This window comes from Rattus norvegicus, chromosome 1 (assembly GCF_036323735.1).
Source record: "Rattus norvegicus strain BN/NHsdMcwi chromosome 1, GRCr8, whole genome shotgun sequence".
Taxonomy (NCBI): Eukaryota; Metazoa; Chordata; class Mammalia; order Rodentia; family Muridae; genus Rattus; species Rattus norvegicus.
In genome coordinates, this window is record NC_086019.1 from 63991573 (window position 1) to 64005846 (window position 14274).

Consider the following 14274-nt stretch of genomic DNA (forward strand, 5'->3'; position numbering starts at 1 on the left):
CCAGTTCCTTTTTCTCCATACATCTGTGGTGAAGCTCAGCACTCAGCTTCCCCTGGGTGGCCAAATGCGGCACCTGAGAATCTTAGCTGTCCTCTGAGGTAACTCTGTGGGAGAGTTGCCTGTGGTTAGCTCACTTCCCTGTCCTTTCTCTGCAGGTCCAGTGTCACAGCTACACAGGATACTGTTGGTGTGTTACACCAAATGGAAGGCCCATCAGTGGCACCGCTGTGGCCCACAAGACACCCAGGTGCCCCGGTAGGTCTGACTAATGCTGGCTCCAGGGAAATGCCTTCCTGTTTCTCTTGGTCATCTTACTCAGATTTACTCACAAATCAAAAGGACATTTAGTAAGAGAGGGGTAGGATGAGCTCACTAGACACACCACTCCACATAGACCTGGAGGAAAAGAAGCAAAGACTTTTGTCGACATGTTGGGGCAGGGGACAACTCGCCGTAGGAACACACTGGGCTGAATCATTTGAAAATATAACCACAGAGGCTCGAGTCACCAGCTTGAATGACCCATTGTTTTCCTTGGCCAAAAAAAGCAAAAGGTCCTGCTTTTATATATATATGGGTTTTCAAAGAGAAAGGGGATCTTTCCTCACAGTTCAGTTTCCAGACATTTACGTGTGATATTTTATTACTCAGACGGGAGCTTGATGTACTGAAAGTAACAAGGCTGGCGACCTCACAGTCTATAAAATGGTCCCTTTTCCACTAATATTTTACCAAAAAAGGTTATAGATGATTCAGATCATTTTTATGTGAAAATGGTCTCCTGCCCGGGCCTGACTAACTTGCTGTCTGATGAAGCTGAACGTTCTTGTCATCCAAGTCTTTGGGTTATAATATGAAAATAGGCAAACTGTTCGGGACTAGGGACGTAAGACACACATTTCTCCAAGTTTGTCGCTTGAGGGTTGAAACGTTAGTGTCTGGAGTTAACTGTCAGACTTACTTACTATTTAAGGGTCAGGCACTGCCTGCCGAGATTCCGTTTGTTATTGTGACCCAGGCAGAGGAACTGGGCACGGGATCATTGGCTGTGACCTCCTCGGGACCCTGTGACAAACCCTGTATTTCAGTCACAGTTCACTCTGGAACCCACGTGCTTTATGTCATGTAGAATGGGAATACATTTGTTTTATTTCAAAACTATTTTACCACTGCAACCTACAAAGTGCTATTTTTTCCCTGTGAGTTAATGTTTACATTGAGTAGTTCCTGTACAGACTTGTAGAGGAAAAGACAGACCTGCTCTCCTGGGAGAAAGCAGAGGGCAGGGCAATAGGATTCCATGATCCTAGCTGCATTGTCAGAAAAAGCTGGGTTCTGTGGAACCAGCTTCCTTCTAGCTGTTTGTAAGACTGTTGGGCTGTACCGCTGGAACATCCGTTGCTTCTGGAATAGACTGTGCGGTTTTCTTATGAGATGTGGTCAGTGTGTAGCTGCATGCAAATTCTGGCCCTTTGCTTAAAAGCCTGGTGTATAGTGCTTGGGTAAGGAGCAAAGGGATCTGATGTCTAAGCCCAGGGTAGTGCCCCGCACCTGTAACCCTAGCACGCTGGAGGCAGAGGCAAGAGAATGGAGAGTTCTAGGCCAGCCTGGACTATGTATGAAGATTTTGTCTGCAAAACCAAACCAAACAAAAAGGACAATTAGACAATTCAGAACTCTTAGGATGGCTGCCCTGTTTTGAGGGAGTAGTTTCTGTGTGTGCTGTGCGGTTGACTGGGGGTTCCCTCCCTTGTGGATTATGTTGATGTTCTTCCCCACTGGGTTGGAATGACTAGTGTATCTGGTTCCCACAGAGCGGGATGCTAAGCTTTCACTCTGCAATCCCATGGGGATGAGAGAGCTAGAATTACTTGTTAATACTTTGGGGAACATCACTGCCCTGTGCTGAGCAACTGAGGGATTTTGAGATGTAAGGGAAGGCTGTGGAGGAATTGGGCATCCTACACTCACCCCACAGAGACAGAACTGACAATGTAGCTTTTACATAATACAATGGACTTCTTCCTGTGTCGTGACACCGCCTGATGGAGAAGTGGGGTAGTGGGTTACACTTTACATTGGGCTGGCTTTGACAGCAGGTCAGAGTGACCCTGATTTTGTCTGCAAACCACAGGGAGCTTGTGCTTTGGATATGCCCATGCCATCAGCAACCAGGAAATGTTCAGCACAGGTGGTGTACAGGGGTAAAACTGCAGAATTCACTACATAGCTTCTGCCTTCAAATTCAGACCAAATTCACCATATAGGTATACTCTATAAAACTGGAATTAAGAAACTACTTTAGAAATGAGCAGAAGACAGCAAATTTGTTGGACTATGTGTATGTATATGTGTGTGAATGTGTATGTATGCATGTACATATCTAAATATGGCTGTATGTGTATATATGTGGGTATATGTATGTGTGTACATGATGTATATGTGTACATGGTGTATATGTGTGTTCGATTTGTACATGTGTCTATCTGTGTATGTGTGAATGTGCATAAGTGTATGCATATATGTGCATGTTTACGTGTGGGTATATGTGGGTGTATGTATATGCATGTATATGTATGTACATAGCGTATATGTGTGTGTATATAAGTATATGTTTACACATGGGTGTATGTATATATGTGAATGTGTGTATATATGTAAGTATATATTTGCATGTATACACATAGTATATATGTATACATGGTATATATGCATTTGTGTGTACATATGTATACAAGTATGCATGTATATGTATTTATATATATATGTGTATATGTATTTGTGTTTGTATGTGCTTATTAGGACCATGTAAACATACTCTGTATCATCTAAGTGGTGATAGAGGCTGGTGTCCCGTCTAGGCTTGTATCCAATGACATAGTGTAGAACCCCTCCCCAAGTCCTTAGTTGCACCAGGAAGACCTGGGTGAGGCATGAATAGTCATTTCACAGTTGTACGTTGAAGCCATGGATGCAGAATACCTCAGTTTCAAAATGGTCAAAGCAGTAGCATTTTCTATAGGAGGGTGTCCTTGTGTCTTCATGCCAGGGCAGCATAGATTAGAGTCCCACTGGTGCTCTCAGAGAATGACGTGGAGACAGAAACACGGAGGTAACTGTGTGGCAAGGGAGAAGACAGAACAATAGACCACCCATGGCAGTGTGTAAGCTGGTCACTCAGGGCCCAGCTCTTTCCTTGTGGGACTGGACCCTGGAGGAACACAGCTCCATGATGCAGACATGTGGCAGGCCTATAGCAACACTAGCTGTAAAAACCAAACCCTGGAACCGGGTCTGTAGATGTCTGTAGGATAACACAACACAGAGTGCTAGCCTCACAGTAGGATAAACATCGGTGCAGACAGATACACACTCCCTGTCTCTCTCACTGGTGCCATGGAGCTGACAGCTGTGTGAGTCAGGACACGGAAAAGCACAACACAGGGCAGGGAATTTACAGCTCCCAGCAGACAAACCAGCCCTGGCCTGGAGGTGTCCGGTCGTGAGCAGAAAGGAACAGAACCAACAGAAGGATATACAATAAAAGTAATTTTTCAGATTGTCTTACATCCTGTGACCTGGATAGCCCTGCAGTGGCTGACTCCAGAACTTAGTAGCTGATCAGTCCGTGAGGCTGGATCCCTCCACCATTGTACCCTGGTGCCAACAGCCTGGAGAACTCCTGGAGTGGTGCTGGTCTTAGTGCATGCTGCAAGCTAGGTTCTGATGTCCACAGAGGAATGAATGTAGCAGCAGTGGTCACAGCGACAGAAAGGTAATGAGGCAAAAGCGAAGCCTTCCCTGCAGACTTCCTCTTCTCTCATGGCCACTGGAAGGTGGTGTGCACATTTAGGATGTGAACACGTCAAATACCCCGGTTCAACTCCCCTCACAAATATGCTGAGGAGCGGCTGAGGGCTTACTTGCTGCCAGACCCGCTTGGCTAACATTCCATTGGGCTTGAACATTTTTGTTGACATTCTGAGTCCTGATCCACAATTGTCCTGAGGGATCAGGATGGAGATGCCCTAATTCCTTTCTTACAAACCTGAAAAAGCTCGTCTCCTATCATGCCAACCTCCACTGATGGCCACTGCTTACACGAAAAAGGAATTAGCCCATAGATCATAAGCCAGTGACCTTCCCCATCCTTCTGATTCCCTGTCCTGAGCTAGGTGTGAGGGGCAGAGGGCTGAGGTAGAAGAGAAAGTGTGGAGATGTCAGGCCCCTTTAACCTTTACCTCCTCCTTCGGTCTTACTCCTCAATGGGCATTCCTGAGCCACCAGCCTCTTCCCACCATGGGACAGTGCTTGGCCAGTTCTTGCAGTATTCCTGTCTGGATTTGTTGCACAAAAAGCTCACTCACTGTTCACTGTTATCGAGGCTCTTACCAAGCACTGACCACCAGGGAGCCAGCAGTGAGTGGAGCCTGGCAGACACTGGTGTAGCCTGGAGCCTGGGCCAGCAATGGACAAGCACTGCAGACACATACAGAATACCATCCATGCTGCCCAGTGGCATCCAGAAAAACCCCACAGAGGGGTGGTTCTCATAAATAGGGGCAGGAATAGAAGAGGGTTTCATTCATGCGTGCTATTGACTCTGATGCCTTTTGGATTATGTCCGCGCATAGATCAGGTATAGAAAGGGGGAGAAGAAAGACTTTCATGGTAGTGGGGTGGGGGATAGCTTCAAGGAGAGTGGTGACAAGAAGCTAAAGACAAGGGTGCTTTAGAGACTGAACTGTTCTCTGCTGACTTCCTGTCTCCCCTCCTGAGAGTGGATGTTCCTTGGCCTGGAGACTTGGGTGTTCCATGAAGCCCTGTAGACTTAGAGCTCTTGGTCTGCAGCTGACGCTTGCATATCCTCTCTGGTGCCAGAAATGTTCAAGAAACATGGCATAGAGTCCATTTGGCTTCTCTCATCTGTGCTGGTGAAGGATCTCCAGACGGTCATGTGTAGTCTTGAGGGATTTAATTTTCCTTCTGTTTCTCCCTCCCTCCTTCTCCTTTCTCCTTGATTCCCCCTCCCTCTCCTGCTCTCTCTCTTTTTCTTTTCTGTTTCCAAAGACTGACATGGCTGGGCATAGATGAAAATGTTAAAAGCAAAGAGACTTCCCTCCAAGGAGAATGTCTGCAGCAGGTTAATCTTGTAATTTGGAAATAGCTTCACTCCAGTGACTGATTGAGAGCTCATTCCTAGTCAGGCTTAAAATATTGTAGGCTAGGGTTGGGGATTTAGCTCAGTGGTAGAGCACTTGCCTAGCGAGCGCAAGGCCCTGGGTTAGGTCCCCAGCTCTGAAAAAAAGAAAAAAAAAGATATTGTAGGCTGACCTTTCAGGCAGGACTTAAAATAAATCTCTGTTATTTTTAATATATTGTGTACGTGTGTGCCTGTGTGTTTATGTGCATATGTTTGCAGATGTGTCTGTGTGTGCCTGTGTGTTTATGTGCATGTGTTTGCAGATGTGTCTGTGTGTGCCTGTGTGTTTATGTGCATGTGTTTGCAGATGTGTCTGTGTGTGCCTGTTTGTTTGTGTGCATGTGTTTGCAGATGTGTCTGTGTGTGCCTGTGTGTTTGTGTGCATGTGTTTGCAGATGTGTCTGTGTGTGCCTGTGTGTTTGTGTGCATGTGTTTGCAGATGTGTCTGTGTGTGCCTGTGTGTTTATGTGCATGTGTTTGCAGATGTGTCTGTGTGTGCCTGTGTGTTTATGTGCATGTGTTTGCAGATGTGTCTGTGTGTGCCTGTGTGTTTATGTGCATGTGTTTGCAGATGTGTCTGTATGTGCCTGTGTGTGTATGTACATGTGTTTGCAGATGTGTCTGTGTGTGCCTGTTTGTGTATGTGCATGTGTTTGCAGATGTGTCTGTGTGTGCCTGTGTGTTTGTGTGCATGTGTTTGCAGATGTGTCTGTGTGTGCCTGTGTGTGTATGTGCATGTGTTTGCAGATGGCAGCAGAGGAACTGGAGTTACAAGTAGTCTCCTGATGTGGCTGCTGGGACCTGAACTCAGATCTTCTACCGGAGCAGTGGGTTCTCTTAGCCTCCCAGCCATTTCCCCAGTGAAAGGGCTCTCAGCACCACGATATCCTGAGAGTGTTCACTGGGACACTAGCCAGAGCCAGAGCTTGGCTTCAGATTCCAACTCTCAGCAGAGAGACAGAAATGGTGTGACTCAATGTGGCAGCATCACAGTGCTTAGTCCCCTTTCCAAGGACCAGCTCTGGAGCTGATGGCAGGCAGATGCTTCAGTAAAGGGTCCAACAACATCAAAGGTGCCCGCTCCATCCATTCACTAACAAGTTTTTACATGTTTAACCTCACAACTTGTAGTTTTGTAGCCATTCTGACAAGGCTGTGCAGGTTGGTGGTCTCTTCTGGAATCTTCTCATGCCCATCTCTGCTGCTTGGTCCAGAGAATTCTACTTCAGGGTGTGGAAGACCCAGGAATAAACTCTGAATGGCCTTAGACTGGACCAGGTGACCTTTCAACAGGTTGACAGAAGTAAGATCGTCTTTGACCCTTGCTAGCACAGTCCCTGTAAAATTAACTTTACAGAAGGCTTGTTAACATCCCTTTGCCATACCTACTTCACCTAGGGCTCCCCCTTCATGTATTCTAATAAATTTTCTGGAAAACATTAAGAGGCCTTTTATAAGTAAGTGGTCCTGGTTTATGTCGCTCATGTAAAGATCAGTCCCTGGGTACCTCTGGAGATGGTTACAAAACTTAAAACAAGCACCGTCTCTTAATTTCGTGCATGATCCTCACTCCCGAAGCATAAGGCGAGAGGTGCAGAGGACAGCCTATATTCCTGGGCCAGCCCCCCAACCTGTGACTGTGTACAAATGTGGGTAGATAGCCATGCTTTACCTACTCCCAGTGTTACTGCTCTGTTAAATCCTACCACGACTGTGCAGAAGTCACTGAAGCCAGTTGCCTCTGTGCAGACTAAGAAGAGTGGGGGTTGGGGGAAGCTTTGCATAAGCTCCTAGAAGCTACTAGCTCTTACTTTGCTTTGAGGAAGACAGTGCAGACTTTGGAAGTGCAGCTGACTCAGCGTGCATGAGAGGAGACTCCCTTACTTAGCTTCAGGGGATTCACAGCTGGAAGGGGACAGACAGGTCAGGTCCCAATCATGGAAGAGAGCAAATGAGCAGTGGCTTGTGCTCTGTTCCCCAGCAGCCCCAGGGCTTAAGGAGGTGGCAGGAGGGACCCCCAGAGACTTTAAGGAGCAGTTCTTGCACATTAGACCTAGAAGTCTGTGTAGGGTCCCCTCCAGGCAATTGTCTTGTGGGTAGGTGGACAGGGAGATGGTAGACTGAGCTTTCAGAGTTCAGATAAGGACCGTGGATGTAGCCCTCACATCAGCTGCTCCAGCTGCAGACTACCCTTCTGATGGCCTGCTGGCTGCAGATTGTGGGCTGAGTCTGCTACTCAGTAGTCATTTAGCCCTCCAGGCCTCAGTTTCTTCATCTGTGTCTTGGGTGTAACAGTAGGGCTAGGTCTTGAGCTGTTAGCATCAAAAGACCTAAGGAGTGCGAAGCTCTCAGGACAGTGAGAGACAGAGGCTAAGGACTATGCAGGTGCTTGCTTCCCATATAGACATGCTGTGGGTGCCTGTGTGTTCTATTGAATTCATCTCCCCGAAGTAGCCTGGCCTTTCTGGTGCTATGTGACTGCTGTTTATCCCACGACACATGGTCATGTGTTGAATGGTTGTATAAACAAGAAAACAAGTTGGAGAAAGCCGATGGCTGAGGCCACGGTGGTGTGGCCTTGCAAGATCTGCTCTCATGGGTTGGCATGCTCCTTCACCGTCTATGTGTAGAGCACATTGAGTAATGCCATGGGTCATTCTGAGGGGACAGTCACCATTGCTGCTGGTGGCTTGCTTCGATACGAGGTCACCACATTGCCCATTTGCTGCCTTGTGGCTGTGGCTATTCTTGAGGTAGTCTCTCTCTGTAGCATAGGCCAGCCTCAAATTTGAGAGTCCCCAGTGCCTCAGCCAAGTACGGGGGTTACAGTCTCCATACACTCTGCCCATTTCATAGATGAGAAAGTAGGCTTAGTGGGCGTAAATCCAGACGTCTGCCAGGTCCCAGTGCTGAGATGCACTGAGGGCCATATCCTCTCCTCGCCTACCACACTGCATCTTTCAATACTGGCTTCAGTATTCACACCATGCTCAGGGCCTCTTGTCAGAGAACGAGAGCAGAAGCCATCGGCACCTGCTGAGTGACAATGGAAAATGCTTGTCCTAACACAGATAGCACAGTCTGTCTTTCCTTTCTCCAGCCTCCCTGCCCTCTCTAATCCCTCTCCCAAGAGAAGCCATGTGATCTGTGGAGTTGGTGATTTCTGGGGTGAGTCTTGCTTGCTAACTGTGCTCTGAGGGAGACATTGGCTCTTTTAGGTGAGTGGGATACCACCACACCGACTGCTTTCCTGGTGTCCATACCAAGCATTTCATCTCTTATTCGGGAAATGAGCTAGCGTGTCCTTAGGGCACTGCCCTCTGTGAGGCTGTGGGTAGCCCCCTCTTCTTGCCATGTGGCTGGATCTGTATTTTAACCAACTACCTGGGCTGCAAGAGCAAGAATGCAGTACTTCTCTGTAATTCATGGGGCATCCCCCTGCATCGACACCCCCAGCAACTGCTAAAGATGACATTCTACTTAAAAGGCCCCTTTCGCAAGACAGAAGCTCACTGACAGAAGCTCAGCGTGCCCTTCTGTTGCTGGTCTGGGGAGTGGCGCATCGGGGGCAGCTCACTGTGGACAGCAATGGTTAGCAAGCACTGTGAGATGGAACTACTTTTGGCTAACGCTGAGGGGCCTGATGAACTCGGTGATGGGTGCCCCTGGGGAGACCGTTGGCTGCTGGCTGCTCTGAGAGCATACCCCACAACTCCCCGGGGAGAGAGCGATGGTGGTAAGCTGTCAAGTCTTACCCTCATTTTGTCTCTAATCAGCTTTCTGCTTAGCAGCTTGCTCTGTTTCCTCCTCAGATTACAAAAGATTATCTTAATTCAGTCCTGAGACTCGCTCTCAAGGGAGCAGTTTGACCATCTAGAATATTTATATTTCATTCACGAATCAAAACCCCTCCCTACACACAAGCTCAGAGATAGTACTAAAATCCTGTCACTTCAGTCCAGAGAGGGAAAGTTTTGATCCTTCATAGCTACCCGTGATAAGCTTCCACCCGTGGGTTAACAAGAAAGCTGTGCAAGAAGCTGGTCCCTGAAGATGGGGCAGGCCAGGAAGCAATGGAGACACACAGTGGTAAGTTTGGATTCTTAGCAAGGTAAACCTAGACCCTAGAAGTTGCAGAACGCAATCACATTCCCAGGCAGGAGAAAAATGTAGATGGGAATAGGAAGGCATCTACATCAAACGGCACCTGCAGGGGTGCAGGCTGATGATGCAGGAGGTCCATTTGCCCATCTGGCCTCCTGGGTTGTGGGCTAAGGTCTCTAAGGTATAGCTTAGGCAGCAGCCAGGAAGCAGCAGGGAGAGCTGGACCGTGCAGAGCAGTCTTCTGCACCCAGGAGTCTCTGAATGATTTGCTTTTGTGTCTCCCAACACATTACTACTGTTTTTCAAGAAATGCCAGCAATTGAAATGATGTCACAAAGTTGTCTTTGCCCTCAATGGAAGTGTTGATCCCTTTCCAGTTTCATATCCACAGCCCAAAACAACTGTAGCAAATTATAAGTTGGGGCATCTTCGCTGAGGGGCATTGCGTTAGTCTCAGCTCTGAGAGGAGCTCCCCCTCCCCCATACACCGAGCAGGTAGAGAGGTGGGAGAAGTTGGTATCCAATGCTTTGGAAGCAAAAGAACACTACCTGGGACTTGTGAGAAGAACTGTTGTCCACACTGTGCGTCATCAACACCTTTCTCCACAAAGCACACATGGGCAGCATGGTGAACACATGGCCCTCACACAGAAGGGAAACGAGCTCGTAGAAGCACAGGCAGCCACAGCGTGTCTGTATGGAAAGCAAGCACCCGGGATGTCCTCTCCCTGTGTCCCTTACTGTCCTGAGAGCATCACACTCCTTAGCTCTGTGAATGGTCTGTGTCTATCTTCAAAGGACAAACCTACAGTTTTCCTTTCTTCCCATAATCAGACTCAAGTTGAAGCCAAGGATTTGGTTTCCTTTAGCGTCATGTCCCGTCTGGTCTGTACCTTATGACCTCAACACTCACCGGGTCCATGTGCGCTGACAAGGACGCAGACTGCTTTTCTGGTGTATCTGTTGCCATACGTCAGGGTAAAGGTCTTCCACACTTGAGCCTAAGCAGTGGGGACTCCTCAGTACTGTCAGTGCCACCGCTTTGGTTACAGTTCCCCCGATGGTGTCAGGTCACTTGTGCAATTTAGCTAGAACATGAGAATGCACATTGGACTTATAGAAATAGAAGGGCCGAGCTGCTTCCCCTAATTGATGAAAACCATTTGGTAGAGCATTGTAATTCCGTTCCTTATTGTCCTCTCTCAGGTTCAATAAATGAAAAGCTGCCCCAGCGGGAAGGTGCCGGAAAAGCAGGTAACTATCTTGAAATGAATTTGCATGATGGCATATAAGACTTGATCTGATTGCACCTTGAAATGACTCTCAAGTTGGGGTACATTGGAAGGTGTTGTCCAGATCTTCTAGCAGTTTGGATCCAGTCCTGTCTTCTGCTAGTCACCTGTGGGATCAGGCAGTACACTCAGGGGTGCTGGCTACAGTTTGTGTGGGGACCCCTAAAAGGGGCTCAAGACCACTGTGGGTGTGTTGTATTCAACTGTAGGTGTGCCTGATAGCCCTGTAGTGTATGAAGAGAGCTGTAATACAGCAGCTAACACTGGATGTGGCAGGTTCAGCCGTAGGTAGGAATGCCTTGCTCAGCTATGGTGTGTCAGATAACACTACAGGTATATGGGGGCAGCTTTGGAGGTGTCAGGTACCACTGTGGGTGTGGCAGGTTCAAATACTACTGTGGGTCTATGAGGGGACTGCTGTGGGTCTGTCAGGGCTATCGGTGACCTACATTCAACTGCAGGCGAGTCAGGCAATCGTGTGGGTATCTCAGAGTCCCTGCGGGTGTACTGACTTCTATTTTAGGTGTGCTGAGTGACAACATCAAGAGAGGCACTTGGCCAGAGAGTAGAGGCTCAGTGTTTTGGTGTCTCACATATTCCTAGCCATAGAAATGGCCGTGATAATGTGTGTCTGTGAGGAGGCGAGAGCTTTCTCTACAGCAGTGCTCTTCTGAGCAAGGGACAGTCGCTTCTTTCTTTGGGGCCACTTGATGACTAAGTTCATCTCCTGTAACCTGCCTACTGAGACATCTTGGGAAGATCTGTCCCTTTGTCCTTTGACCTTCCTCATTTCCCCCTGAAGTCCCTATAATACACACTCTGCTTTGGAGTCAGGAAAAAATTTCAAGATGCATTTGTTTTCCATAACCATAGACATTCCCCTCCACCATGGGTTATAGTATAATGAACCTGACAAAGAGAAGTGGTATAAAGACAAGACAAGCAGAGCTGAGTTTACTCAGCCCCATTCCTGAGGCACAAGTCTCTTGGCCAGGAACCAGACTTCCTGCCTGTAAGAAAGATCTGTACTGTTAAGATACATGCATGCAATACGTTCAGAGGGTTCTGGGGTAGACAGAGAGGACTAAACCGTCCACAGAGGTTTCAGGTATGCTCAGAGGAGCCTGAAACAGGCACGGTGGTCTTTGGTCATTCAGTCTAGGGAACACCTGAGGAGTAACAGGAGGAAGGAATACACTTGATGGCGTGGAGGACCATAAGGCAGAGGGTTCTGCTGCCCACTAGCATCTTCTTGTCAGGATGCCCATGGGCTCCACTGGCGGATACCCCTGGGGGAGTGGGTGTGGGTAAAAGCTGAATTCAAAGAACAAGCAGGCCTCCGGACTGGATTCCCCCGCTCTCTGGACAGGCACCCAAAAGAAAGAGTTAATGAAGCAACAATCTAGGTTTAGAGAAGAAAGCAAGGCACGAGAGAGACATGGAGGAAACAACAGCTTCTCTGTTCTGTGGTCTGTGCCCCTCTTTCTGTTAGAGCTTCCGGTCGGCCCATGGCGCTGGAGACACAGCATTCTGAGGGCAGGTGGGGTGGAGGGCAACGCACACAGGGGCCTGAGTTGGATGGACAGAGCCTGGGCACAGCTCCACCTTTGGGGTGGACATCACCAACCATTCCCACCTCCCTCTCAGCAGGCAGGCTCCATTCAGCCATCGGGGACCCTGAGCTTTTGGGAATGGCCCACCAGAGTGATTTGATCCTCAGCGATATACATACTAGCAAGAAACCCCCCTCTCCCACAAAACCCCAGGAGACATATGTGCCATTTAAAGGCTTCTTCTATGACCCCTCGAGATTCATAGTGTGTTAAATTTGGCTTAAATATATTTTTTTTGTTCTTTTTTTTTTTTTTTTTCGGAGCTGGGGACCGAACCCAGGGCCTTGCGCTTCCTAGGTAAGCGCTCTACCACTGAGCTAAATCCCCAGCCCCTGGCTTAAATATATTATTCCTTTCATTTTATTTCCTTGAAAATTATAATGGTTCAACAGCAAATCTCCCTTATGTCAAACATTAGGCTTGCATGCTCCATATAAGTCATACTGAGTTCTTCATGTTTGGACATCAGACTTTTTTCTAGAGATTGTTAAGGATTAAAGGTTCTGAAAACAAGTCTCCTTTACCCCCCCTATAATCCCGGAGTGCGTTTCTAGACAGCTGGAGGATAGAGTGGAGTCACAGTTAGCTGTTATCTGATATGTGGATTCTGAAATGACTGTACCAAAATGTCTAGAGTAGACTTGAAGAAAAGCAGTGGGGAGAGAGTTGGAGAGAGACCAATGTCCTGGCTACTGTCTTGTCCAGTGCTCTCACCCTGAGCTTCACAGGAATCCACAGGGAGGTGGTCAGTAAATTCAGTGATGAGGATCCTCCAGGAAACAGGGCCACTCCTCTCAGAGTCCACCCTGGCCTCCCACCTAGCTCTTCATTTGCTTGACCCCTCCCACACTGCAGACCCCCAATCCCACATGTAACACTGCTAAGGTTCCCTCTATGCTTCTACTACTAAGTGGCTGGAAGCCCATGAGGGGAAGGGACACCTGGCTGGTTCAGATGGTGGCTCTCAAAGTGTCCTCCGCATAGCAACACATGCAGAAATGGGGTTTCAGCTCCCACAGTGACCCCTGTGGATCTCTGTTCTCTTCCCCACCTCATGGCCTGCAGTAGACAGGTCTTTTAGCACCTCCTTCCCAGAGTTTACCACTTACCTTTAACTGAGCTGATGGTTTAGGTCTCTGGGTGGGCCTTGGCTTTCAGGTTCCCATAGCATTTGGGAGTGAGTAGCGGTCCCTTCGTTGGCAGCAGTCGTTGTTGCTGCCTGGGCCCCTGGGGTACTGGTTTTTGCTCTGTGGTGGGCTGTGGGGAGGTTCTGTGGGTGGTTTGCAGGTCCTGGGCTCCAACCTGGATGCACACTTATTTAGCTTACTCTCATAATTGTAGTCTCCTTGCAAATCTTTTCCGTTCTGAATTCAGATGATGCTGCAGCCCCAGCATTGGAGACTCAGCCCCAAGGAGATGAAGAAGGTGAGCGGGTGATGGGAAACTGGGCGGGGAGCAGGGAGGGACAGGCAGGGGCTGGGAAGTGATATCAAGCTGCTTTGGAAATGGTGTCATTCACACACACAAAGAAGGCTACTGCCTGCTGTTACTCACTTGTGAATCTAGAAAGATTCTGCACACAGAAAGATAAGCTACCCAGGAAGGACAGACAGAACAGTACAGTAGGCTGGCTGTGAGAGGCCATTTCCAATGTCATGAGAATCTATGGCTTCTCCTGGTGATTTTCCACATTGCCACAGGGTTCTTCTGTAGTCATTTTATTAATGGAAATGTATACATTCAAAAAGATGTGATAACATGTGCCGCTTCCCTACTCACATCTGGTCTTCACGATGCTGTGACAAAGATAGATCGCTATGTTTACCTTTATAGACTGCCTATAGCATTGGTCATGTTCTCAAGTCAAATGGGATCAGGCTTTGGGGGACATGTATATGCAATACACATTATAACACACACACACACACACACACACACACACCTAACACACACACCTAACACACACACCGAAGAATATAGAATCCTACATGCTTTTCAAATGACAGCAGTGGCTTGTATGTATTGGGGCTTCTCTGGGCTCTGCCATGGTAACTTTCCTTCT

At 48.0% G+C, this 14274-nt stretch overlaps 1 protein-coding gene across 2 annotated transcripts in view; it reads left to right on the forward strand.

Moving 5' to 3' along the window:
- Window positions 1-14274, forward strand: part of Smoc2 (SPARC related modular calcium binding 2) — a 129326-nt gene that overhangs the window by 55946 nt on the left and 59106 nt on the right. The window contains exons 4-6 of one of the 2 annotated variants that reach the window (XM_006227958.4): window positions 156-255; window positions 10514-10561; window positions 13554-13637. In XM_006227958.4, the coding sequence (XP_006228020.1) occupies window positions 156-255; window positions 10514-10561; window positions 13554-13637 (232 nt within the window). The remainder of the gene's footprint in view (window positions 1-155; window positions 256-10513; window positions 10562-13553; window positions 13638-14274) is intronic. The other variant, NM_001106215.2, reaches the window with a different exon arrangement.